Source organism: Cyrtonyx montezumae, unplaced genomic scaffold (assembly GCF_038088225.1).
Source record: "Cyrtonyx montezumae isolate F1298 unplaced genomic scaffold, pur_monq_1.0 scaffold_8, whole genome shotgun sequence".
Lineage (NCBI taxonomy): Eukaryota > Metazoa > Chordata > Aves > Galliformes > Odontophoridae > Cyrtonyx > Cyrtonyx montezumae.
The window spans coordinates 101,424,275-101,452,140 of NW_027072089.1; the positions used below are offsets into that span (position 1 = coordinate 101,424,275).

Below are 27,866 nucleotides of genomic sequence, written 5' to 3' on the forward strand. Positions count from 1 at the left end.
CTAGGGCTTGGAATAAAGCAGATCTCTCCAACTCATGAGGACTTCTGCTGTTTCAGACTTCTGCCACACTGTACCAAGGCTGAGCAGGAAGGTATCGAGGAGTGAGGGAACACTCTGGTTTCCCGATGCCAGCATCCCTCCAGCTCCTGCCCCTCTGATGGGTGACAATGTGACAGCAGAGCAGAGTCCCCCTTCCTGCTGCTTTCCAGTTTCAGCCATTAAAACAACACACAAACCCACAGCTGAGGAGCAATGCAGGAGGCTGAAGGAGCCCCCGTCCAGCAATCAGTACTGCGGATGCAGCTGATGTATTACCCCAAACACTGCTTCCAGTGCTGGTTTCCTGAGGCCCCCACAGCTCCATCCCCACCCACAGTTTGGAGAGTTAACTGGGAACAGAAGCCCACAGCTGAGGAACACGAGCTGCTCCCAGCTTCCACCTTACACACCCCCACTTCTCCCTGCAGGAAATCCCCTGTGTATTCACACTCCCTGTGATGCAGACCCTGATGTTCAGACATGAGGGCCGGTGCAGAAGCGAGACAGCCTCCCTCCTCCCCATCACACTGCTATGCAGGGCCAACCTACAGCAAGAGGATACTTCAGTTTCCCCAAAGTGCAGCACATTTCCCTTTACCCAAGACATTTCTTATAGACACACAGTTCCTTATGTATTTTTTTCCCTTAAATCTGTTTCTCATTGAAACAGGAGGTCACTATGGTTTGAAACATCTCCCTTTGTTTTTCTGGGTTTTGGCCCCATCGGGCTCTGACCAGCCACCTGCTAAGCTGTTCGTTACCACATATTCATCCCTTATCACTGCCATAAGGGAAAAAAATATCTTGCAATTACCAAGTGGAATTTGGGCTTCCATAAATAACTGAAAGTTAATCCAGGTCTTCCACAATACCTCGGTTAATCCCCCAACTCCTTCACCTCTCTTTCCCAAGGCGATAATTACCTTTGCTGCACTTTACGGGGCCTCAAAGCTGCACAACCTGTGGAGGGAATCCAGGAGCACCTTGCCCAGGTGAGGTGTCACTTGTCAGTAAGGTGGAGGAGATGACAAGGCAAAAATAGCCAAAAACCAGAAGAGATCTTGGTTGTTAGAGTGCCGATGCCTGGAGCATCACCTCTGAATGCAGGCATGGGCAGGAGCCATAGGCAACACTCATCCAGCCAGCACAGTGAGGCCCCACGCCTCCAATCCCACACCTGGGGTTCTCCCTGAAGGCCACACGAGAGCAGTGTGGTAAGGCAGGACACAGCTCCAAAGGGATGTGGCTCTCACTTTTGGTAAAACTCGCTTTAGAGATTTGCATTGCTTCTGCTGGTGCAGTACCCGACTTCCCCATAAATAGTCCTGAATTATATCCTGCACCAAAAGTACCCGCAGATACGCTTTAAAAACAAAAGACAAGAAAACCCACCCTGCTTCTCCGCCACAAGTAGTTAATAAAATAACACACACCGCCTGGAAGCATCCCTTGCCCCCTGGGAGGATGCTCTGCTACTCGTGGGGCACTTGGATGGACACCTCCCGAGCCAGGAACTGCTCGATCTCCTCCTGTGTCATGATGGCGGCTGCGGGGGCAGCGGGGGCCGGCGGTGGGCTCCTGCAGTCCAGGTTGGAGAAGGGGTTGAGCCAGGACAGGGATAGGGAACCGCCGAAGGCCGCCTTCATCCCCTCCCAGCCACTGGTCCGCTCCCATGTCGGCTTCTGCTTCTTAAGGCGCTCAATACCCTGAAAGAAGAGAAGAGTCTGGGGTCGTTTCACGTCCAAAGTGGGTATTTGAGCTGAGTCATGATGCTCACAGCTTAGCCACCAAGAAGGACAGAGAGGCAGGCAGGCAGAAATCCTACTTTACCAATAGGTTCAACCCCAGACATAACATTAAACCCCCAACAATAAGACTCAGCTCTTGGACAGTCCTAGTCTTGGTGCGTTATTTGGGTATAAGTTGTTATTGCTTGGTAAAAAGAAGGCTTCTGGAAAGCCATTCCTCTTTCAAACTTGGATCTCTTCTCCCAGTGCTTTTAGAATCCCTCCAGCAAGTAACAAAATACCACCACAACCTGACATTTCACCTTATTCAGGCTTTTTTAACAGTAGTTCAGATACAGGAAAATGCTGCTGTATTTCCCTGTCACTGGGAATTACTACAGCCAGACAGTGGATTGGTAATGATATTGATATGAAAACACTTTTGGAGCCAATTAAGAGCAAATATTGATGAACACTATTACTGCTTCACAAATTGTCCAAGGCCAATCCCACGTGAAGGAGCACTGGGCCAGCTCCAACCCGTCCTCTTCCCAACACCACCAGTAGGGCCACACGTTTCCTGTAGGGGCTCAGGTCCAGAGCACCTATGTTTTACTCTGGAAACCTTGGAGGAGACCTTAAAGCCCACCCAGTTGCAGCCCCTGCCATGGGCAGGGCCGTCACCCACTGGGTCAGGCTGCCCAGGACTCCATCCAACCTGGCCTTGAGCGCTCCAGGGATGGAGCACCACAGCTTCTCTGAGCAACTGGTTGTGTAACCCAGTTCAATCCACACTGCTGAAATGGGGATTAGGATCTTCAAGGCGTTTGGAGCAGCAAGCCCCCATCCCAAACCATCACCCATCGCTCAGAACAGCGCCTGCCAATCATGGCACTAAGTGAGATCAGCCCGAGGCTGTGCTAAGGGCAGCTCAGCCAGCAGCAGCACAGCAGGCAGGGCAAAGCTCTCCCTGTCCTCTGTGCCCAGCCTCGCTGATCCCTCCAGGGCACGTATTCAGAACAGACAAAACTGTTAAAAAATCAGCTCCTGTTCGCATTCTGGCTGGCTGCCACGGTCAGCAGGGCGTGAAGAAGGTTACAGAAAGGGAGGGAAAGATAAAGAAATGTTCCCAAGATACCTAAGTTTAATTTGTGATGTGCAAGCGCAGATAAATAGAGACGAGTGGGAAAAGAATCAGCAGTCAAGAACTTATCATTTTACCAGCAGCAGTGTGCAACTGGCTCCTCGCCCCATCTCCCTCAGCACCTGTTTAGGTGACGAGCCACGCAGGGTGCTGGGGGCTCTGGCACTCAGCTCTCGTGGCTCAGAAAGCATTGGGTTCTTTCAATGTGCTTGTAAAACCCAAAAGGAAGGCACAAGCAGAACTGGCAAACAGCATAACTCCACCTCTCAGCACGGCTGTGCTCCCATTTGCATCAGCCACGACAAAGCAGAACCAGAGCCTGAAATCAGGCAGCGCTGCCTGGGAGAGCCAGAAAGTCTGCTGCCCTTACAGATTTTCCCAAAGAAAGTAAGAACAGCAAAGCAGGTCTTTTTTGGAAAAGTTTATTGCATTTGTTTTCCATATGGAAGCATTGACAGATTGAAAAGATGCAGCATTCACATTACTTCCAAAATGAGACATCCACTGAACTTCTCCTTCCCTGATTTCCCTCCATCCCCCCATGGCTTTGAAGCAGTCTAAACACATCATCTTCCAAAAAAAAAAAAAATATATATATATATACGGCTTTTATTTAAACCAAGGAAAGAAAAGATTCCTTGGGATTCCTGGACACAGCTCATTTGTATTTTTTCCCTCGTTTGCAATATTCTGCTAAGTCTACTGGAGTAATGATCCAAAAATACAGCAAGATTCCTGCCTGAACACCAGGTATCAGTCACAGTTATGAGTGGTTTGGCCTTACCTGTTTTGGGAACGCCTTCCGCCCCCTCCCTCTTCCACCGTGCGCAGTCCACAGTGGTACACACGCTCCTTACCATCAACATTTCCCAGTTTTAACACACGTACACGTGGTGTGCCTTTGCACAGGTGTGCATACACACGATAACCAGATTTACAAAGCTCTACAGCAGGGCGACGCTGAGAACGCAGACTCAATCTCCCTGGCACAACGACGCATCCCACCGACGTTAAGCCTTTATCCGTCCTCCTCTGGGCACTCACATCAGTTTTTCAACACTATTCAACAGGCGTTGCTCCAACAGCTCATTCACCAAGACAAACACACCACACCAACACGATGCTGCTGCTATTCTAAGCATGTGGAAATCGAATTCTTTTTCTTTCTTTCCTGCGAACGTAAGGCATTTAAAGAAATCCACCAAGTCTTCTAAATCTGCCCCGGTCACCCTAAGAGGGCAACAATCTCCCACGCTCGAGGGAGGGAACAAAGCAATGCCAGAAGGATGGAATCGATCCTGTAGCTGGAAGGAAGAACAAAGGGGAAGCATTCTTGGCAATGTTTGGTTTAGATACTGGAGGTGTGTAATCACCAGGTCAACTGGCTCTCTTGCTGTGTCGCGTTCTCGTCTTGTGCCTTTGATAAAGTGAAGTGTCTACTTCCTGGTTCAAGGTCACCTCCGAAAGAGCGACGCGCTCCTTCAGGAAGTCCAAAGGTGTCTGTGTAGGACTTGGCACTCATCTGTCTTCCACAGAGCTCACATCACAGTCAGGAAAATTTACTCAGAAGAGGTGGGTCGCAACGGAGGAGGAAAATCCCCTTCGCGTTAGTTATGCCATACAGAAAGCAGGGAGAAACAAAGGCCAGTAAAGTTAACAAGATTAAAAATAAAAAATAAAATAAAATAAAAAAAACAGAAGAAAGAAAGAAAAAGCAGCGGCAGCAGTTTCAGCCAGAGATATAGAATTATCTGAAGTAGTGGAATACAGGGCTTTTTTTTCTCTGCAATTATCAGCCATTCTTTAGACATAAAAAAAAAATAGTTTGTCTTGCTTTTCATTTTTAAACATTCATGGAAAATTTAAACAGTAGTGCTGCAGTATGTTTCTATCTTAGTGGAAATGCTGGTCAACAATTCCTCAGACCACATACTGGTATGGGTCTGCTTTTCCTTGGTCTGGTGTTGCGAATGGGCTAAGCCATGCTATAGAGAACGGATGGCCAAATACTGCTTTCATGTTCATCCATTTTGTTTTTTTAGCCCATCTTCTCTCTTCCTTTTTCAATTGTTCTATTCCCTGAAAACAGAAATATCACATTTTCAGTCAAACGCTCAGTTTTTGCAGCTCTGGGTTTGAGGAAAGGTCTACTCTTGGTTACCCCTTATCCAAAGGACGGAGTAAGAACATTAAAATGCATCTTTAGAGCCTCTCCTTTTCTTTTCACTGCTTTATACTACTACTATTACTAATATTAAAAAGAAAGAAAATATTTCTCGGAAATAGAACTGCTTTAATTTTGTTCAGGCCTGGAAATTTCATCAAACCTTTTTAAGACCTGCCCTCCAATTGCCTCTGTTGTCAATTAAAAATCCCCACCGCATAAAACCAAATCCAAAGCACACGCTTTAATGGCTGAAAGCATTTCGTGCTGACCAGATGGAAAAAATAAAATACAATTTAGAGGAAACGATTCTAAGTTTGCAGACAAAAAAACCCAACAAGATAATCTCTATAATGCTCCCAGATTCACCAAGCAAGTTCAGGAAGTGCCCACAGCTCCATGTGGCTAAGTGTACCCGGTGCCTCTTCGTGCTTCATTAAAACACTGCCAAAACATGCATGGGCTGACAGCAGGGAGAAAAGGTTAAATAAGACACCAATTGGAGAGAAACCATTAGTGTTGTTTAGTAAAGGTTAGAGGGAAAATAAAACCAAGCCATCAAGCAGTCAGCTGGAACACTCACTGCTCAGTCATTTTTAAAACAAAAAACAAACAACGACCTAAAAACTCCACCAACTCGAACCTGTATGATACCTAAAACCCATAAACGTGAACTGAATCTTCCAGGGAAGCCATGACTGGCTGCCACAGAAGCAAAATTAACTGGTGTGGACACTGGAGAGCATTATTCTTCCACGGGTAGCACTGGCAGGCAGATTGTTACGTTCTTAACTCACGATCTTTTGCAAGGTAAGCTTCTTCTGACCTACACGCCTCTCTGTGCTATAGATTAATGCACTGGAGTACATCTGTGTGTCTCAAGTTACCAGTTCTGGGTGCTCTGCAGAGAAAGCTCAGCCAACTGCATGAGCTGCAGTGACCCCTGATAATGTCACCTCCAGAGGCAAAATACTGCAGATCTGTGTGCCTCCGGGCAGAGAGAAACCATCCCAGGGGGACAGCATGCATGTGATGGACAAGGAGGTCTCCCAGGGACTGGATGAAGGTGAGAAAGGTTACAGCGCAGCCCCGTCTCTAGAGTGTGGCACAAAGCACTGAAAGTGACCACATCAGGTAGAATTTCACCTGGAAATAATCTGCGCTCAAAAGAGACTGTTTGCCAGACACACCTAGCTCAAAGCTAGCAAAATTAACAAACAATACAGAAGTGTCCAAAGAGCAATATCTTCACTGCTAAATATTAAAAATATTAAAAAAATAAATCAAAAGCAAAACCCCACCACCAAACAGGGAGTGTCCATACTTTTAATCTGAATTTGTGACATCATTCTTTCACATCTAAGACTTTCCACAATTCGAGGGGACAGGGAAAGAAGGAAACTTATTTGTGTACCTGACTGTGGGAAGCAGCTTCTAGAAACTCCTGCCAAGTTTCAAAGAATGAGAAATCTGGGTGATGGTTTCACAGAGAGCATTGCTAATTTACACTCGTACTGATTAACTCAGGCAGGACCTGGTTGTTCTGGATGACACTGTACTCTGTTGTGGAGGTCCCCCTGGCAGGAAGAATAGCTGCAGCCCCCTTCTGAACACAGAAGAGCTTCAGTGTGAATGTCAGCCTTTAGCAGAAGCCAGGCAGAAAAACATGCACTGTAAAGAAGGCTCGGGAGCAATGGGTTCTTACACACTGTAATGACAACCACAGCTCTCCAATGGCAGCCAAAATATTTATGCTAGCTTCAACTGGCCATGAGTAAAGCAAAGGGTAAGGAAAACTACACAAAGCAAAGCACTTTTGTCCCTCTTTTAAGACTGTAATTGCTCCTCAGTCGCTCCAGTTAATTCCAGTCTTTTGACGTGAGGCTATCATATATCTGAGCATGCTTGGTGAAAGCCAGCAGCATTCATGTGTGGGAGCACCACCAGGAGACACCAGCTCCAACTTCACAGAAGTAGGCAAATGCAGCAACACAAGAGCAGCAACATCACTACGTCACCTCTGCTGTGATGCATTCAAACACAGTGGCTTCGTAGACAACTGTACCCACCACTATTGGACTTTATTCTATTTCCAGGAATGTCTCCACTTTCCCCTGCTGTTTTTTGTTTGGTTGGTTGTTTTTTTTTCTTCCCCTAAGAATGGTTTTTGAACTGCTTAACTGAAAACTTTCCAGCACATAAAGCTGCACATTGTGACACCATCAGGGGCACAGCAAAATTTAAACCACCAGCCTAGCAGCCCTTCATTAAAGGAAAAATATTCTTGAATCTACAGTTCTTGAATGTGTACAGAATAAACCCCATTACCAATGCTTTACCTTACCAAAGGTAACAACTGATCCCACAACATCCCAGCTAGTAATTATGCAGATGTACACTGCTCCCCACAGTGACTTTCAGAGAGCCCAATCTAGCACTGTGCTGGTTCAGTTGGTCACATTGGATTTTTCTTCAAAGGGTACAAATGAATTCCCCATGCAATGAGGTAAAACCCCATCACTCTTTCTACTAATGGTGAGAGACAAGGTAAAGGAAAGAGGGCGTGACACACCCACCGTTTCATCAGTGCAGATGGAGTGTACTTGGGTCCCAAACATAACCGAGGTGAAGATGAGAAAGAGGAGAGCCTCAAAACACAAGAGGATGAGAAGGATCACTGTGGTTGGAGGAGAGAAGGAGCTGCATTCTGTGAAAACGAAACAATGGAGTTGGAAAGGGAGAGATCAGGTAATGCAGCAGCTGCAAAACACCCTCTAGGCCATGAGTTTTCAAAATAAACCACATGGTGATCATACTTCTAGAGGATGCACAACAATAAAGCAATCACTCCTACAAGTTTAACAAAGCAACAAGTACAACAACAAAACCTCGAGATGCTTTAGGAAGCAGCAGCTTTCTTTTCCTGTGAAGCATTTTCCCAGCCTGCTAGTCAGGAGCCCTTTCTACTCTCTCATTTATAGCATGGATGTGCAACTTTTTGGCTTGCCTGGGCCACACTGAGTGAAGAAGAATTGTCATGAGCTGCCTATAAAATGTATAACAAAGTAACAAAACTCATGTTTTTATATATTTTTTAATTAAAATGTAAAAAACAGCAATAAAACTATAAAACTAGTGAGATGTTTGGCCTTGTTTTTATGAAATTAGTGCATCAGTGCCTGATTCAGTGGAAGTGGCTGCAAATCTTAGTGAGTTCTCAAGGTGCTCATCAGAGATTTTTGATGAAGTATTATTCTTCCCCTAATTCATTCTTGAAAACAACTGCTCACAAGTGTATGTACTGCCAAAAAGCAATGGTGTGAATAAGGCATGATTGTGAAGCACAGGTTATTTTTCTCTGTTAAGGCAGACCTTATAGAAGTTCAGTAACAAGACAAGATCAAATTTTCTTTGACTCAAATGTCTGATTTAAGCTCTACACATTCTGTTTGAAGATGTGCAGGCAGCGTATTTATGTCAACTGAAAACAGAGTCGCAAACATGCAAAAAAAAACCTGACGATTCTTTTGGAAATCTTGAAAGCTATTCTCAAATTCCCTTATCAAGCCAGAAAGCAGAGCTGCACATTTTTTTGCTGTTCACAGGCCTGTGTTTAGCCAACACATCAAAATGCATGAAGTTATTTGCCATCACTTGAGCTTGCCACAATTTGTTTCATTTTAAATGCTGTTACAGTTTGAAACATAGCACAGGTAAGCTGATTTTCACCTTGAAGACACATGTTTAATTCGTTTAAATGAACAATCCACCAAAAACTGCTAAATCTGAGTACTTTTTATCTTCAAGTTCTGGCACAGATTTTCCCTTTGATTCCACAGATGACTTGATTTCATGTCACCCATCATAAAACCTCTTCATCATTTTACCCTGACTTAGCCATCTTCCTTCAGGAAAGTAAATGATGCCCTCATAATTGCATCCATGCTTTTAAGGAACTCCTGGAACTGGTGACAATTCAACCCATTGGACTTTATGCACTTCTTAGCTTAGATAATGATTTGCATGACTTCATCCATTTTTAAAGCTATTGCACATACATTTTCTTGGATCTACAATGCAGTGATATTTCATCAAAAGTGAGTTGCTGGTGGCAAATGCATCACCTCCTCTTAATTTAATGAATCCCTCCTTTTTACCAGTCATGGCTGGGGCACAATCAGTAGCCATACCAGATATCAGGACACACTATCTGCCACACTTTCCAAACACTGCTTAATAAACACACCATCAGTAAATAGTTCAGTTTTTTTTTCTGCTGCCATGTAGTTAGCTTTTATAACAGAATCTGTTTGAGTTTTAACCTTATAAAAAAGATTTTGGTGAGATGACAGACTTCTTTTCAGTTCCACTATTTTGTCTTTACAAAGCATTCCTTGATACGCATCAAATTTAGCACCATGTTTTTGCAGGTAATGTCTTCCCAGGTTGTAATCACTGAAAACTATCACTGTTTCCTTACAAATTAAAGTACCCATCTGTCTATTTCTTGTTGGACACTCTGCCTTCGCCCATTATTTTTCTTTTTCTGGGTTCTGATTTCTTCTGAGATGCCGTGAGGTTGAAATATCAGTACTGGCAATCACTGCATTGTTCTCAACAAGCAGCACAAGCACGTGCCATGTGCAGTACGCACGTGGTATCATTAAAAAAATAACAAAAAATAGATGAGTATTTCTCCCATGAGCAGATGTTAAGCTTTAAGAAATAAGCAATAATCAGGCACAACCAGGAAAAATGTAAGGCAGATGGAAGAACAAATCCATCTCTTGTAAATGCTCTCTTCAGCCTCCAAAACCTGGGATAGGTGAGAAACTGTTTCCCCCACAGACACGAGCTTGGAGAAGGGGAACTTGCCTTTGATGTATCCTTTCCCTCACAGTCCTAGCCACTGTAGTCAAATCCATCCAGATTCTCAGTGCCATCTGGCAGCTGTCTGGCAAAGTTCTGAACTGCAGAGCAACCTCATCAAATTCAGCTCAGATGCACGAATGTACCCATTCTCCACAGTATTGTAAGCTAAGAAAACCAGTCCTTCTGTGCAATGATGCGTTCTGAGAAATGGAGATTCTGATAAGAAGAAGGAAGCTAATGCCTTTCCAAGAAATGTGCAAGCTGCATGCACAACTTTTGGCACCTGTCTCTTTAACTCAGCATTATCTAGAGGATTTCCCATACCCACATTTTCTAAAAACATATCTCAAATGCTTATGTGAAAACTTAACTCACTCACTGCTCCAGAATGAGGGCTGGGCTGGGAGTTTATTTTGGTTGTTGTTGATTTTTTTTGTGTGTGTATGTGTATGTGTGTGTGTGTAAAGGAATTGTTTGTTCTCATGAGGGTGGATTTTTGGATCTGAGTTAACATGTTTTCCTGGCAGTCTTGCAAGAATGATTCACGTTACCCTTTAAAAAAAAAGCATACACATTCTCCTTATCTTGCTCTGGCATTCAGGAAATCAGTGCTGTATTTAGGAAAACAGTAGCTTGCTGCACACATACTACCTAGGAGTCTTCATGTCTCAGCTTCCCCTCAGGCACTATCAGCCCTACAACACAACAGAACTTTTCAGGGCAAAGATCCTGGCAGGTCAGAAAGAATTATGAAGTTCCAGCATTGATCATTAAAATTGAAGATAACATAGCAGAACTTTGATGGCATTCTCCTAAAGCTGATATAAAAGGGCTTGTCTAAGAAGCAAACTGAATTATAAGGTCTTTTCCATAAGCTAATATTTTAAAGAGACGCTTTGTTAGTACTCACTTGTCCAGTCTTCTTCAAAGCAATACAAGAAGTGAAATCCCACCATAATTAGAGCATGCAGGGAAATCAGTGCTATATACATCTGGAAAGAAAAAAAAGTAATATAGGCATCAGGCAAAGACCAAAATGCCCATTTTCAACAACTTAAAATCAAGCACAGTGTTCAGACTTTAAAAAACAACAACAAAAAAACCTAAAATCAAAAATAAACAACCTCCACTCCCCAAATAAAGCAGTCTGAAGGTGGTAGACACCAAGGTGACACCCAACTCCTCCTGGCCTTGCCAACAGCTCTGAGGGCACGGGAAGAAGTTTAATAGGAAGCCAAGTGGACACAAAGCCTGGCGTCCTACGCCTCAGTGTGGCCTCCCAGTGTGCAGCCCTTGCCTCTGCAGAGCACAGTGCAGCTCTCAGACACCAGCAGCTCTCTGACGTTGAGGTGTTATGCTGTCAAAGGTCAGGTCCACGCTCTCAAGCACAAGACCACTACAGTTTACCAGTGAAACAACAGCTGATTTGTTTTAGCCACAAAAAGCACTTTTATCTATTTTCCAGTTTGAGAAAAAGGATTTCATTTTTTTTCCCCTTAAGTAAGTGTTTTTCCCTGAGGCAGACACTGGCATGGAAAATCCCTGTCAGGCTTCAACACTTTGTACTTAATCCATTTTTTTTAAACCTTGTCTTAGCTTTGCAACAAAACACTTCAATCTATGGCAGTGCTACACTACAATTTACAGAGACAGGGCTAGAAAGACGACTCTCCTGGACCTGCAGACTGTAACAAGAGTCCTGAGATACCAGGTGTGAGGGACATTTTGTTACAGGACGACCCTGTGGGAGCAGCAAAGGGTGACAGGAGAGCATTCTGCTTCTTCTTAGAGCTGGAAGGAGCTACCATGCTTTCAGCTCCCCAGGTTTTAAAGAGAGTAAATAGGAACAAAACCAAAAGAATAAACAAAACCAAAACTTTTGTTTCTCTTGCAGCTACACTGGCTACACTAATAGAGCCCACTTAAAAGTAATGGCAATTTTAATGGAAATAAAAATCCTTTAAATATGATTAAAGCAGCTTGCTTACCCCTCATAGTGGAAAACAAAACAAAACAAAAAAAAACCTTGCTCAAGGGAAAGAAAAGGGGTTTTGTTCTGTAACCCACATCCTAACAAACCACACAGTAAAAAATAAGTTTAGGAGCAAGACTTCCCACTTAATCAAAAATTTCTCCCTTTCTACTTGGTGACATAGAGAACATCATTCCTCCAAACTACAGATTTCTCCAAAAACTTATTGATACAACAGGGCATCACTAAGACACAGCCTTGCAACATTCACACTACTCCCACGGGATGTTTGCTGTCACTTTAATGAAACAGATACTTCCACCCTCCCTCAAATAAGTAGCATTCAAGTCTGTGCTCCTGATTTCTGACACGTTATTTTGTAGATAACAGCACAAAAAGTCAAACATCTCCTTGGTTTTCAAGTATGAAAATAAACTGCTTGCCAAGTAGAATGTGAACAATGCTTTCCAAAGGGGATGTAGATTTCCCTCTCCTCGTTTAGGATGTGACACCATCTCTCTGCAATCTCAGACTGATGCTCCTGCAGGGACATTTAGGTACCTTATGTATGAGCTGCAACTCTACCAAACACAGAACAGAGTGAAAGAATCAACAAACCATGTGAGTTGGGAAACAGCATGCCAATCACCTGACAAAACAAACCTCACCAAGACCTGGCAAACACTTCCTGTTCTGCCTTTTCCCAGCTGCTATATCATGTGCAGTCCCTAATTAGCAAAACAGGAGTCTGCAGGAGTTCCCTGAAAAGCTCTCCTGAAACAGGAAAGAAAAGCAAGCCAACACTGGAGCTGCTTCAGAAATGACACACCACGTTTTGTGGCTGCACACTGGACAGCCTCAAACACCATGTGCAAAATACTTACTGTAAACAGTACAAAGTACTTCTGGTTATTCTCCCCTACACAGTTATTGACCCACGGGCAGTGATGGTCCATTTTTCGGATACACCTCTTGCAAACGCTGAAAGAAAGAACTTTATTTATAGTGCATTTAGTTCCAGGAATACAAGATTTCACATAAATTTTAGGAACACAAAGAAATGAAAGAACCAGAAGTGAAATTAGAACCTCTGTAAATTTACTGTTCAACACATCAATATTCCTGGTTCCCTCTATGTCTGCCGAAATCAGCCACATTGTACAAAATAACTGTTGTAAAAAATTCATGTCAGGCAATATACATTCTCATAATGTTATCAGAGGTTCTGCCAAAATACAGTTTGAAAAATACATTCAGGCAGATGGAAAGATTGTGTGCTAGTCTAGTTTTAACATACCTGGTCTCTGAAAACATCTACAGATTAAAACTAACAAAAAAAACCTCACCTACAACACAAAGACGTGAAAAACAGCTAGTAAGTAAAAATATTTTTCAGAACTGCTAATAGCTGGTAGAGGTTTATTTCCTACCATTTTCTGCTAGCAGGAACTGGTGAAGAACAAAACCAAAGCAAACAGGAGAACAGACTCTTGAAAAGAGTCTGGAATAAAACAGCCACGGCAGACAGTCAGGAAGACATTACCACAATATACATCTGAGGTACAATTAGATGTTAAAGTACTTGAAAGAACCACACTAATAAAATCAAAATTCAAGTTCTTGCCAGCAGGCACACTGTGGCTTGAAGTCAAATAATTAAAAGACTGCTACTTTGTGTGAACATCATTCCCCTGGTTAGTCAGTAACTGCTTCGAGCCTCATAATAAAAGAGGGCTTTTTCTCTGCTGCTTTCTCATATGATAGCAGACGAAAGGCTGTCTCCTGATACTGCATCGCACAAACAAGCACAGAAATCAAATATGAAAAGACACGAAACCCCAAAACAAATGAACAATAGCCCCATAAAAGGGAGCAGCAGCAGCAATCCCAGAACAATTCTGGCAGCTCTGAAACAGGAAGAAATGCGGGCTGCCCCACTTTATTTTTTCTTCTCAGAATTAAAAATACTTTGACCTTCAATATAAACAATAATACCCAAACACATAAAGAGAGCCTCAAATACAAACATAAGCATGTAAGAACATGAACACTTCTGAATAAAAAATAGAAAGCCTCTCTCTGAACAGCCCTGCATTGACTGCATGACAGGAGGAGTTAATCCCAAGGAGCCTTGCCATGCTTGAACAACGAATGAGCTGCTATGGTCCTGATGCTAAGGGAAAGGCTTCTTGGGCAGGCTGCCAAAGCAAGGGCTCAGGCAGGCACAGGTATGCTGGACAACAGAGGAAGCCTCATTTTGCTAGAATAACCGACTCAAAATTGTTTTTGAGCTATGTGGGTACTCAAATCAGGCTGTGTTGTAAAAAGATGATGTTATCTGCCTGAAAATTTCAGTCTTCAACAGGACAAGCGTCAACAGTTCACTCGGAAAAATAAAGGGAAAGAGGCAGGGGGAGAAGGGTGGATGGCATAAAGCAGGAGGGTGCCTCCCTGTACTCTAATCTAGTCTGTGAGTTTTTCTGTACACACTTCCCTTTGTCTCTAAAGCAGGTTGAGGACTAAAGCAACCCCTACAATTGCTGACAGGTTTTAGCTCCCCAGAAAGGGACACGCTGAAGCAGTCAAACCAAAGAGCTCCACAAAGGAGGCAGCTAAGGCTGGGAGGAGACTTGCCATTCCCTGCCTGTGTACAAAAAGGAGGTGGATAAGAGCCAGAAGGTGAAACTAGCTGGTGGAAAAGGAAGAACAGAACCAAAGACCAAAAGTAACCAACAGCAGGGATTGCCCAGACTCAAATACACTCCCCTCAACAGCCCAGCTTCCAAACACTGGAAGGAACAGCACTGGGCACCAGGGACTCATATGAATCAAAAAGCACTGTGCTCCCTCGTGCACACAGCTAGCAGCACCTCCTGCTGATGCACACGCAGACTCGGCGAGTGAAGGTCCAACAGATCTCCCTGTGCCACGGGGAATGTTGGGCTGAAGATTCTCAACACCATTAGGGCACAGTGGATAGGTTTTCCAAAATTTAATGTCTACAAAATTAACTTAAAGAATAGATAAAAGAACTGTGGACATGAGGTTTTGTGCTTTGCCAAACAGACGTTTCCATTTGCCTACAGTGTGAGTCATCAGCCAGACAGCATTTCAGATGTGAAGCTTCATTCATAATTGAAGACATGTCAGAGGGGATTTTACAGCAGCATTAATAAGTGATAGGAACGATCACATTGCTCCTACTGAATAATCAACTCCTGAGCTGGATTACAACAAAAAGCCAGCAACAAAAAATGTGCACACTAAAGCTCTGAGATCTGAAAAATGCAAACAGCAAAGCACGTTTGTTCAGCTGAGTAGCATCTACGTATCTCCCTCCCCACAAGACCTCTGCCTGAATCCAGTAACCACGACACGAGCTCTCTCAATATGAATTGTGGTTTGGGGGTAGGTAAGGAAAAGATACCAGGGCAAATTCATTAACTACGTACTGGAAAGCAGGTTTGCTTGTTCTAAAAGCAGAAGAGAATTTTAGATAGTAGTTTTTTGGGTTTTTTTGCTCACTGCTTTTAGTACTAAAAAGCTCACTATCAGTTATTCTCTCCAGGGAAGTTTATCCTACCAGAAAAAGAAATTACATGAGAGATCAGTGGACATGTGGATCTGTCACAAAGCACAAAACAAAGTCACAGTACTCAATGAAAACGTGGAAAACTGAACTTTTGGGAAATAATATACATTATATATGCACACACACACAAAGTTACCTGAACTTTAGTTTTAAATAAGCATCACTTCTAAATCTATAGGTAACAGGTCTGATTCAAGAATAAAAAGGACATTGACCTTTAAGAGACATTTACCTGCAGTGATGTGCTCTGTCAGGTTTGATGCTACAACATTTTGGGCACTTGTAAACCACCTGTCCTGGCTTTAGCTGTAAACTCTCAATGAACTCTTTTGTTGCGTTACCTTTGGGCACAGCACCCTGCAGAAACAAACCAGAAGATTTTCCTGTCAACACTGTCAGCCCTCAGAATAACAGAGATGTCTTAAAACTATGGAAGGGGGGGAGAGGAAAGAGGAAAAAAGTTCTCTACTATCAATAGAGAGTTGGGAAGAGCAAGAAAATCCAGAAAAAGAAGTTAAAACAAGGTGGTCCTGATATATAGAATAATATATTAAAACATCACTTTCAAAAACAAAATAAAACAAGCAGCAGTAAATCCTTATTTAAGGAATCAGTCTTCAGTAATCCCACAGTAAACTTTAAATATTTAAGAATTCTTATCTTCCTCCCCACATCTATCAATGGATTTATCATCCCAGTATTTCTCATCACCAACTGAAGACAGCAGATGTTTTAATTCGAGTAGAAGCAGCTACTTCTGAAGTACCACCCTGCACATCAGCAGTTGGAGATAAGCATCTAATATATTCATAGCTATACTTCCATTGCATATTTGTTATTTAAATTGGGGTTGAGCGTTCAAACAATGCACTCTAAGAATCCTTTCCCCTAAGTAAGATCAGGCAAAATATTCTTGTTAGTGCAACTGTGACATTGAAATAAGTGTCTTGAAACAGGTAAGCACTGTTGCTGCAGAAGCCTAAGCCTTCAGAGGTTTTCCCAACATTCAAGAGTTTCTAGCCCATGGCCATAAATTTTATCAAAAGAGGAAAAAAAGATGAAAAGTGACGTATGAAATCACTGCTGGTACTCTGACCTACTCTGTAGGTGTAGGCTTTTATACTGAAATAAACTGGGATTGAATGTTTTAACAAATTTCTGATGGAGCAGCCTCATCTTAAAGCTATACTTTTTTCTCAACAGCAAGGAAAAACAATGCATATTAGCAAAAGAATTGCACATTAAACTGATACTATAAGGCTTTCTTGAGCAGTCCTGCGAATTTTCTGCATAAACCTCCCAACAGCCCTGGCCAATCTGGAACTGGTTACCAAGACCAGTTTCCACAAAATGCTCTAACTGATGCTCTCTCAGCACGCAGCAAAGATCCAAACACAAGGAGTGGTTTTAGCAAGAACACACAGGAAGCAGTTCCTGAAAAGGACAATATCAATTCTGAAAAACACAAGTGTTCATTAATTTTTGATTACAATTCCCATTTCTTTGCAGTGCTCTGCTTCATTCTGATCCCAGATGTGCCGCTGCTCTCTTGTCTCCCAGCAGCCTCCACCCTCCCAGACTCACACTGCCAGCCCTGCGTTGCCACATCTCTTCCCTTTGTTCCCTTCTCCATTTTGCCTAGCTGATTTCTTTCCAAAAATCTCTACAAAAAATAAAACAAAATCTCACTGTTTCTCTCCACCACACAAAAATCTCACCAATCGCGCACTGGGAATTAACATATTTTTTCCAGATTCCTCTGTGTAGAGATTTTATCTGTTTTCTGATGCTGTGCTTGCTCAGCCTGCTTAAAAATACAGCTTTTGTTTCAGGAGTTACCACTAGCTCTGCAAAATAACTCGAGACCAGAAGATCCTCAACATTAAAGCCACACAGCATATGATAATTAAAAACAGCAATAATGCTTTTATAACAAATTGCTACAGCCTTGTATTTGTGAGCCTGATGATCACAAGTTTCAGAGCCTCAACCACTGCTCAAAGTTCAGTCCAGCAGCAGCAGCAGCATGCAATGAATCGGTCTTTGCTTTACCACAGACTGCAAAGCTACCCCAAACCAAGCCATTTCTGCAGCTCTGCAGCTTCTGAAAGAGCTGAATATCAAGAAATAAAAATTACACTGAAGTTCTAGCAGCACCTAACAAGGTTTCGAGTAGGAAATGACATTTGGAGGGAATAATGTGAGTATCAGGGACCCACCGCCGTTCCCAACAGCAACAAAAATACTCAGGAGGAAGGAGAGAAGGAATCCAAGCTTTTTTTTTCCTTCCACTGTCTAGTGTGAATGGGGCTTTGAACTGAGTGTACTGTTCAGAGGTTGATAAGCAAAATAAGCACAAGCCATTCAGAATAACCATCGCAGTATTAAACTATCTTCTATTAGAGAAGCAATGTCCTACAGACAGGGGTAAGTGAGTGTCCCAATACTTATGCTTCCTTTCTGCGCAAGAACTTTCAGCTGGTAGTGTGCTTACATAATATTCAATTCTGCATGGTACATAAACTTCATTAAATCACTAGTATGAGAGATGGCAGCATGGCTTTCCAAAACAATGCACGTTTTGCTCCATTCTGCTGAAGTAATGCTTGCCAAGGCAGATAACTAGAACCAGCTTTTCCTGCTTTGCTGTTTTGTCAAGACATGACAAGCCACAAGATCCAGCATTTGTGAGAAATGTCTCAGAGAGAAACACTCTCCTCCTCAGCACAGAAAGAGAAGCTGCTCTCACAAGGAGAATCTACAGCTGGGTCCTCAACTTTGCATTTGACTGGAGTAGGATGAGGAATTAGCCTCCCACATCAGCAGCCTCTCTCAGCAGGCTGACACACAGAAGTTATTTAAATCTGCCACTCACTCAGCAACCGAGTTACTCAACATTGATCAGATAAGAAAAACACTCTTTTTTCTTCCCGAGACATGGAGGGAGAGATACTTACTGGATCTGTCAGCATAGCACGAAAATGTGAAGCCAAAGCAAGGAACGCCAAGGTGTTGAACAGCGTGCCATTGATGACACTATAAATGTAATCTCTTGAGGGAACTAGCATGACAAGAAGGACTACAAAGTCAGCGTAGAACACCAGCATCCAGGTGACGACAGCACATGCGATACCACAGCCATCTCGAATAAACCACATTGTTCCCAAGGAAGCACGGCTAGGAGGTGGAACACACTTCTCTGGCTGGAGGTATTCAGGTGTTCTTTCAATATCTCTGAAGCGGTGGACTGAAGAAATCATCATAGGCTATTATGTCCATACTTGCATCTGAAAGAGAATCACAAACAGCGCTCAATGCCTCGCAAGGCCCTCCGAAATCCTTTCACACGGCGGGATGGGATCGCATGAGACACTCCCAACTGCAGAAACTGAGGTGAAATAGTGAAAAAGATGTACCAAACAAAACATAATGGCTTTGGAAGCCAGACTCTCACACTTACCAGAACACTTCTTACCCAATATGACTCTCTAAGTGCTTTTAAGACTTGCTTAATCACACACCGAGTCCAGCCACCCCCACTGAGGAAAGGCAACGAGTGCTTTGATGTACAGTGCAGTGGTCAGGCAGTGCCAACAGGAGTGGCTGCAGAAACACCTGTGCTCTTTTCCTCGTGGTGGTGCCCAGCACAAACCTTCTGCTGGGTCAGACCCCGGGAAGGAAAAAGAGCCTTGGGGCTCAACCTGCACAAACCACTGAGGAGCAGTGGTAGAAACTTGTGAAGCAGCAGCCCATGCAAAGATTTTTATAGAGCTCTCCAGTCTTGCCTGGACTGTGCTCTTCCCTCCTCCACTGGTTTTATGGCTTCCTTGAACCTGCTGCTCTGTTTTGCTCCATCCCTCGATTGCATTTCCTTTACCCCACTTTGGCACTCCTGGCTAAGTCTGCTCTGTAACAAGGGCACCACCACAACACTGCTGCCATCACCACGTCCCCACCATCTCTGCAGGCACTTCATCTACCAAGCAGGCAGACCCTGGAGGCAAACACCACGCAGCTCCACCAAACACATTCACACCATGAGGAAAGGGTGCTTACGCTGCCCTGGCAAAGGATCATTCAACTGCACTGAGAGCTTCTCCAGCCCCAGGATCAGAGCACACCTGGAGGCTTCGCAAGCGCCATTCACACAGCCAGCCACTTCTTCCAAGGACACTTCTTCAAGAAGTGTTTGCACAGCTTCTGAAATGCCCGAATGCCACAACCAACGTGTCAGGACCCACCTTCCACAAAAATGGGCTTGGCTACTGAATACACTGAACTGCACGCACCCAACAGAAGATCTCAGCTGCCTCCTGCTTTGACACATAACACGTGGCTTCATATCTTTTCAAAAAGCATCCATATCTTTTCCCCACACATTCAACACGTGCGTAAGGATACATATTTACACATCTGCAGACTTTAAAAGCATTTCAAAGACTCCCCTCCCCAAGATAGCAGTCGACCTTCATTGCATTGTTCAATAACCTTACTGGAACTGTTATGCAGGTTTGCCAGCTCAAAATAAAGCTGACATAAAACTTGTGCCTGATAATGATATTTTAACTGGCAGTAACACAATAATGAATTAAAAACATGAAAAACTGCAATTCAGATGTTCAATTTTCATATTAAAGTTTTAGACATGACACGTGAGGTACAGAAGCAAGCTGGGACAGCCTTGGACATTGACTTCCAGGATTTTCTGCCTAGACTCCATGAGACTCCTTTGTTTGTTTGTTTGTTTTTTGCTGATGCTTTGTTTTCCAAAGCAAATGAATGAAAGAGTTGCAAGAAAAGCCAACTCCTACCAACAGAGGAATGAGTTTGACAGATCACCTTAAGGTCAGTCCTGGCTGAAAGCTAGACAAACGTACACTGACTACAGCTGTGGGCTTAGCCCTGAACGGCACACTTCTGAAGAGAAACCAAATGCAGGGCTCTTGCTAAAGCAGGAAGAGGTTTCACTCCAATGGAAATTATCCCAGAAATAAAAGGCAAAATAAAACTATTGCTGTAGAAGTGCCAGAGGAGGAACTGGTAGGACCCTAGAGGCACCTCACCAGAGGGTCTAGTTTCTGCAGTACAGAAAGGAAGTCAGTAAAATGCAGCGCAGGCCTCCAGTACCGACTTCTGTCTGGAGGACAAGTGTGTTATTTAATGCACTCAGCTATTTAAGACTGCTTTCAGAGTCATCACTGAGCAACAAAATGAAAAATCAGTAATTGTTGTATGAAAACTACTCATTACTTGAGAAACACTTATGTGCTTTCAGGTACGTTACCTGTATGGAACTTACTGTGTTGCAGGTTTTGCCCGCTGCCCCTTGTCCTGTCATTGCACACCACTGAAAAGAGCCTGTCCCCATCCCTTTGACTCCCATACTTTTGATATTTATAAATGGTGATGAGATCCTGTCTCAGCCTTCTCTCCCCCAGGTTAAACAGTTCCAGATCTCTGAGACTTTCCTCATAAGGATATGCTCTGTCCCCTTCATCTTTGTGGCCCTCCACTGGATTATATCTAGAAGTTCCCTCTCTGTCTTGAACTGAGGAGCACAGAACTGGACACAGTACAGTGTGCAGTCTCTTCAAGGCAGAGTAGAAGGGGAAGATCAGCTCCCTTGACCTGCTGGCCGTGCTATTTTTAATGCTCCCCAGATGCCATTGGCCTTCTGGGCCATGAGGGCACACTGCTGGCACACACATTGTCAACCTGATGCCCACCAGGACACTCAGGTCCTTCTCCACAGAGCTCCTTTCTAGCAGATTAGTCCCTAACCTGCTCTGATGCATGCAGTAATTCCTCCCCAGGTGCAGGACCCTACACTTTTGCTCTAGTTGAAGATCGACAGGTTCCTTTCTGCCCAACTCACCAGCCTGTACAGGCCACACTGAATGGCACCACAGCCTTCTGGTGTACCATCCAGATGCATACTCCTTCCCCACTTTGAATCATCAGCAAACTTGCCCAGGGTGGACTCTATCCCTTCATCCAGGTCATCATCTCACAGTCACGCTATAACAGCACAGTCTCAGTTCCCCTTCCACACAGACCAGTTAATGCTTTTAATTCCTTGTTCTGACCTACAGAAACATCTTCATGTTTATGTTGGCTAACCTGATATTTTTACATTAAAAAAGAAATGGGGATTGTAGCATGGGGGAATAACTTGCCCTGGCAACACCCTGCACAGGAGCAAAGTTTGTCACACAGCTTGGGAATGCCAGCCCCTCCTGCTCAGGAGCACACAACAGGTGAACACCATTGGCAAGGACCTATGTCACTATGTCAGGCTGCAGGGATGCCAGCAGGAACATCAGACAGTGACAGCAAACACGTCCAGTCAGCTCAATGTGATAGTGAAACCTTTCCTTTCCTACTTCAAAGACATTTAGCACCACAGGAATAACCAAAGGACTATGTAATGTACACATCAGAAGTGTAAACAGAATTTAAAATCCACTTCCTGATACAATGAATACTTACAATACACAATTACACCTTTTATAAATTAAGTAACTGTCTTTTGACCTGACATTAGTCATGTAAAAAAAAGCAAACAAAACTATTTCCAATGGCTCATGACTGATGAACAACACATTAAGAATGCACTAAGAACTAATCTGAGCCTTCACCCAGAGGGTACCTGAACGCTGTCCGATGTTCTGATCTCACAAGAAGTACACTGCTCACCATCACCCTGCTGATTTTCATCTCATTACTCATGCTGGAAAAACCAAACACCTCAGTATGACTTGCAACACTGCACTGTTACTGCATAGACATTGCAAGTGTTTCCTCTATTAACATTAAACCTCGGGGAGAGGTTACCTGCACTGAACATCAAGTTCTGCCTGTTGTATTAAAGCAATTCTGGGGGGAAAGAAAAAAAAGAGAGAAAGAAACCAGGGCAAACTGCCTTTCTAGAGGGTTTGGTTATTATTACCTTAGTTAAGGTAAACACATTCCTTAAGACTGTTTTTCTAACACATAACTAGAGTTCACTGACAACATTTTGAGAGCTGATAAACAATTATCAGGTTAACTTTTTACTATCATCAAAAGGAAGCAAGCATACATTACTGGTCACACTGTATTTGTAACTGCTATACAAGGTGATCTTTACACACTGGACAATCCCTTTAACAACACCGATAATTGACCTATACTTATATAAATACACACACAAACTGCAAGCTCATTTTGAAGTTCATTTCAGTCTTCTATACATAAAACAACATTAATGAAAATAATTTAAACTTTCTTGGCAATAGAAATGAAAGCGTGCCCTCTAACCAACAGGATATTTACCTTCGCTTCTCCTGCCACGTTTTTAAACAGCCCAGATCTAACAACAAGCCTGTCAGAACTCACCAAAGCAAGTTCCAGCAGGAATAATAAGGAAATAACAATAGTCTGTGTATTCTTCCTAATGGTTTGTGAAAACTTCTGTCTGATCAACAGGAGTAGAATAAGAATGCTGAGAATTTTGGCCATCTCCTGCAGATCCATCCACATATTCATCTGTCAGGTATATAGAACCCTGGAGGGTCAACGGGACGCTTTGAGCAGCTCTGTGAACAGCAGCTAAAAAAAGCAAGTCTAGTATCAGCAGGTTTTAATTTGCTATAGAACTGCACTTCCAACAAAATATTTTCAAGACTCCACACACAGTTCAAAACAAAACAGGACAAAACTACCTCTCTCTGGTTAAAATGGTTTAGAGAAGGTTTAGGCACAAGGATATTAGCACATACTGACTATGCATTGGCTGACTCAGATCAAAACGTCACAGGACAGAGTTTGTTCTGCCAGCCTTACTGCAGCTACCCCAGCAGCAGGGGAACAGCATTATGCCTGGTAGAGACAAACTTTCACTTTTCTTCTGGAAATTCAGGCCACGTTAAGGGCAACAGTTTCACCCTAATGAGAGAGCGCAAAGTGGGAATTACCTCAAAGACATCTGTCCTGTCTAAGAACTTCAGCCTCAGGGCCAACACGGACAGGCTGGGAAGCGGTGGCCACACAGGGCACAAACCCCACAGTTTTCTCACTGATACCACTGTAAATAAGTAGCAACTTCTGCAGTGTCTGTGGAATACCATTAGTATAATAGTAAGGAAAATAAGGCCATGTTTTCTTAATTAAAAGAATGTCTGTAGTACACAGTCTCTCAGGACAGATGGCAACAGCTCCTGGGTTGATGCCTATATCATTTCTGTTTAACCAACAAGTATGCATTGTATAAATAAATTATAATGCAACAAAGACTCCCCTGAGAGCCTTGAGTTATTGACAAACGGCTGCACCTCCACCTACAAATCCCCTTAGCTGCCAGTCTGAGAGCAGGAAAAGAGGCAACAACAAAGCAGTTACTGTCCAAGGTACAGGCACACAGGAGGGTGACAAGGAGATGCAGGACACACAGGCAGTAAGGAATCAGGTCAGGCTTGGGACTGCTGTGGCTGATCCCACATTCAGCTACATCAATCAGCGGTTGTCAGAGAGTCACAGAGATGTCAGGTCCTGTGTGACGTGACTGGAGGAGCTGATCCAGCCCTCTGGACAGCTTTCCAGTTTGGATGCTGACTCAGGACTTGATAGCAAGCCATCCGATCAAGGGAATTCAAATTCTCCATTTTTCCTGTATCAGCCTTTTGAAAAAAGGGAAAGACATATAGCAAAGGAGAAAGGTTTGCCTATGCAGCTGGTATCGTTTTTAACGCCTGTGTTAAAAACCACGCTGTTTTCATGGCATAAAGAATGTATTTTCCAGAGAAGCAGAAAAGAACTGTTGGTTTTTACATGTTAGTTATCTCATCCCAGAACCAGAACCATCCCTAGCCTGAAGAATATTCTGAATGCTACCCTCAGCAAGCAGACGTACCTACGCACTCAGGTGAACCCAAGATTTGGCTCTCCCCTGCCCCTGCTGCAGCCCCTTCAGAAGCACAAACCAGTCACTCAGCCTCTCCTATTGTTTCCCCACTTTGGTCTACACTTCCCTACCACATCCGGGAGTTTCACAAGTGGATGAAGGCTTTAAGACTTCCAGATTTAAAATGTCTAAATGCTGCACCTAAGCAACCACATACAGAAGGACGCAGGGTGTATATTAAATAACACACTGATGAAACAGTGACAGAAGATATCACTTCTAGGTCTAAAGGGAAAATTGGAGCTGTCATGATCCAACTTGATGATGTTAAGAGTTGGCCAGGGAGAGAGCTCCAGTGCCACCTTGGGAACTGGAAAAACCTGCATGTTCAGAGCTGCCCTGTATTAAGGGCTTTCAAACAAAGAACTTTTCAGTTGGCAAACAGCATTACTTTTGCTCACTGTCTCATTGGCAAGCACAAATGGTCCCTGTCTCCCATTTTCTATGGGTAAACATTAATTTTGTTATCCTTTGGATACTGAGATGCAGAAATCAGACTAACTGCAAAGCAGAATATATTGCCTGTCTACTCCATGTTACATTGGACATCAATGACCCAAGCAGTCACTGCAAAGATCAAAGATGTGTGTCACACATCATCCTTATCCCCTGCTACAGCCCTCTCACCCGTGTTTTTACTAGGGTACTGTGACCTTCCCACTTGGACTGGAAATAGGGCTGCAACTGCCTCGCTGTCTTTTTTATTTTATTATGTAGCACACTGCTTCACATTATCTTTATTTACCTCTACTGCTTCAATCTGAGCCCATTTGTTCTAACTTCCAAAAGCTGCACCACCTTTAAGCCTCGTTCCTGTTATTGCAAAACTCATAGCTGAACTTCACATACATACCTTCCACCACCAGGCGAGCTGAACAAACATCAACAAGGGCTGTGCTCTTCCCCCCATTCAACACTCCTCCCTCAGTCACAGGACACTAACACTGAGCTTTCTGCACCCTTCCTTGCAATTACAGCTCATGGAGCAGTGGCTCCCAAGGTTTGTCTGTCTGAGGCTGTGGCCCAAGTCACTGCCAAGCACACGGTTCCTGGGGCACAGCCATCAGCAGTCTCAGAGAGGTCTCTGCCCCTGCACAGCAGTCACTCCCTGCATACCGACTGGGAACTGGCACTTGAGGCTGGCACTGGCACTAAGGCTTGAGGTCTTAGTGTCTGCAGATCCAAAGCTGCCACCCTCCTCTGGGCTCCCTCTCAGAAGGGCAGTGTGTGAAGCACTCCTGGCAGGCTTGCTGCACTGCAGCTTCAGCCTGCACCTTGCTTATCTTTTTTTCTTCTCACTCGCACAACCCAGGAAACAGACAGCTCTCATCTGGAAAGCTCAAACTTCTCATTTACTCTGAAGCAACCTGGAATTTCAGATTAGTTATGTGTGTAAATCAAACACGATGTTCCAGGTACCATCATTCAGCTCTGGTTTGCTTCAGCCAGCTAAGCCCATGGCAAATAAAATAAAAAAGGATGGCGTTATAAATTGTCCTGTATTGTATTGCCTGCTATCTGCTCTCAGAAATGCAAAAAACCCCACTGTACTCCAGAGCATAATTTTAAGGAAAAGGTCGCTGTACACTGCAGGGAGACCAGGAGAGCTACACCCCCACTCAGAAAACACCAGAGGGGGGTAGTTGGGTGCAGCCACAAATGTCAGGCTGATCAGTGTGGCTGCCTATTGCCAGCACCACAGTCTCTTCAACGAGGCTGTACCTCACTATAGGTGTGTTCTATGATCAAGGCTGCACAAGCACACATCTCTGAAATAATGCAACACATGGGTTTAAATTGCACTGATCACATAGAGCTGTTGTTGGAGGTGCCCAGGAACCAAACATCCTCAGTAGTGAGCCCGTGCTGGGATTCACCAAAGCAGAGCTACTGCTGCCACGAGCTTGGCCGGGGTACAAGCGGGTGTGTTCTGGCTGAGGGACGGGGCACCCATCTTCCCCCAACCTGCTCCATCAGCTGGAGCAAGTCAGACTTCGGCATGCTTGTCTGTCACCTAACAAGCGGTTCCAACGACAAACAGCATACCCTGTCTGCAACCACGCTTCTTACACCGAAAAATGGCAACAGAAACACACACGGCGATACGCTGCCTGTGCCAAACGCCGCTGGAGGTGCCCCCCGCATGCAGACAGCCCGCATCGCCGCCGCTTTCCCGACCAGTAACCACACGGAACTCATACGCAGCCCCTCCCGCGCCCCGGCCAGCACCTCGCGGGGCGACCAACGCCGCTGGGCCAGAGGCAGCGCTCGGAGCCAGGACACACTGCGGTGGGGCAGGAGGGAGGACAGCGTGGGCAGCACACCACGGCCTCCCCGCGTCCACCGTCGCGGGCCGCATCCCCCCTCACCTCACCTCACCCCTCCCGCGCAGCGCGGAGCCCCGCGCTCCCGGGGAGCGGCCCCGCCACCTACCCGCAGGCCGCCGCCCGCCGCCCCCACGCCGCGCGCACCCGCCGCCGCCGCCTCCCATCCGCCCCGCCGGAGCGGGAGCCCCGCGCGCGGCACCGGGCTCGGCGGCGCGCGGCCCCCCCTCCCCAAGCGCCGTCCCCTTACGCGATCCCGGCGAGGAGGTGGGGCGGCGCCGGAGGAACCAGGAAGTGGCGGCGGGCGGCCCCGCCCCAGGCTCTGGGCCCCGGCGCGGGTCCGCGCAGCCCGTCGACCTCGGCCGGCGCCCTGAAAGGGAAAGTGCCCTTCCTGGAGAGTGCGTCAATCAGAGAACTGTAGGGGTTGGAAGGGACCTCCAGAGATCATGGAGTCCAACCCCCTGCCAAAGCAGCTCCCTAGCCCAGGTTGCACAGGTAGGCGTCCAGGTGGGTCTGGAACGCCTCCAGAGAAGGAGACTCCACCACTTCTCTGGGCAGCTCCAGTGTTTCGTCACTGCACTGTGAAGCCTGATAAGTGAGCTGGATCCACAATTCCTGCTCTTGCAGAAAGCTACTTGCTTGTGAGCAGTGAGGAACTGCTGGCTGCGCTTCTGGACCGTGGGAGGGTTTGGACTGTGCTAGGTCAGCTCCGTGCTGGGATAGCAGAAGGGGTTCAGGAAGGAAGCTGCTCCTTCTCGCGTCTGGGTGAGGCTGGGAGCCAGGCAGGACCAGAGCCAGCACCTCACCTTGCTGTGCCCTTCGTGGGAACCACTCAGCACACCTCCCAACGACTCAGTTCAGATGAAGAACTCACTTTATATAGAGCCTTCCAACCCTCACTGGAGCAGCCTGCCTCACACCACACATCAGCACCAAGAAATGTACCGCGGGGACAAGAAGCTCTGCCTCTGCTGTGCCACCAGGCGCTGCCATTGGGGAGCACACCACCACTCTGGCTCCTCTCCTGCCTGTCCCCTGCAGGTGGCTGAGCACCTCAGGCCCCACTGCCAGCCCTCCCTGTGGGGCAGCGG

At 44.9% G+C, this 27,866-nt stretch overlaps 1 protein-coding gene across 4 annotated transcripts; it reads right to left on the reverse strand.

Moving 5' to 3' along the window:
* Nucleotides 1–770: 770 nt before the first annotated feature.
* On the reverse strand, nt 771–27,051 carry ZDHHC3 (zinc finger DHHC-type palmitoyltransferase 3). Of its 4 annotated transcripts, none has more exons than XM_065753739.1 (7): nt 27,026–27,051; nt 18,468–18,797; nt 15,743–15,867; nt 12,803–12,899; nt 10,857–10,938; nt 7,651–7,781; nt 771–1,745 (listed from the first exon to the last, which is right to left on the reverse strand). In XM_065753739.1, the coding sequence occupies exons 2-7, from the start codon at nt 18,771–18,773 to the stop codon at nt 1,512–1,514; spliced, it is 975 nt and encodes a 324-aa protein (XP_065609811.1). In that variant the 5' UTR covers nt 18,774–18,797; nt 27,026–27,051; the 3' UTR covers nt 771–1,511. The 4 variants fall into 4 exon arrangements, with proteins under 4 accessions (XP_065609811.1, XP_065609809.1, XP_065609810.1 ...); XM_065753737.1 differs by lacking the exon at nt 27,026–27,051 and adding an exon at nt 26,885–27,017; XM_065753740.1 differs by lacking the exons at nt 771–1,745; nt 27,026–27,051 and adding exons at nt 3,762–4,989; nt 26,885–27,017.
* Between the last annotated feature and the right edge of the window lie 815 nt (nt 27,052–27,866).

Bases quoted from the DNA above. Each gene is read 5' to 3' on its own strand.
- ZDHHC3 (XM_065753739.1), bottom strand. From the start codon at position 18,773: ATGATGATTTCTTCAGTCCACCGCTTCAGAGATATTGAAAGAACACCT. The intron at 12,900-15,742 runs GTAAATGTCTCT...TCTTTCTTTCAG, and splicing joins GACAGAGCACATCACTGCAG to CGTTTGCAAGAGGTGTATCC. The intron at 7,782-10,856 runs GTGAGTACTAAC...TCGTTTTCACAG, and splicing joins CTTTGAAGAAGACTGGACAA to AATGCAGCTCCTTCTCTCCT.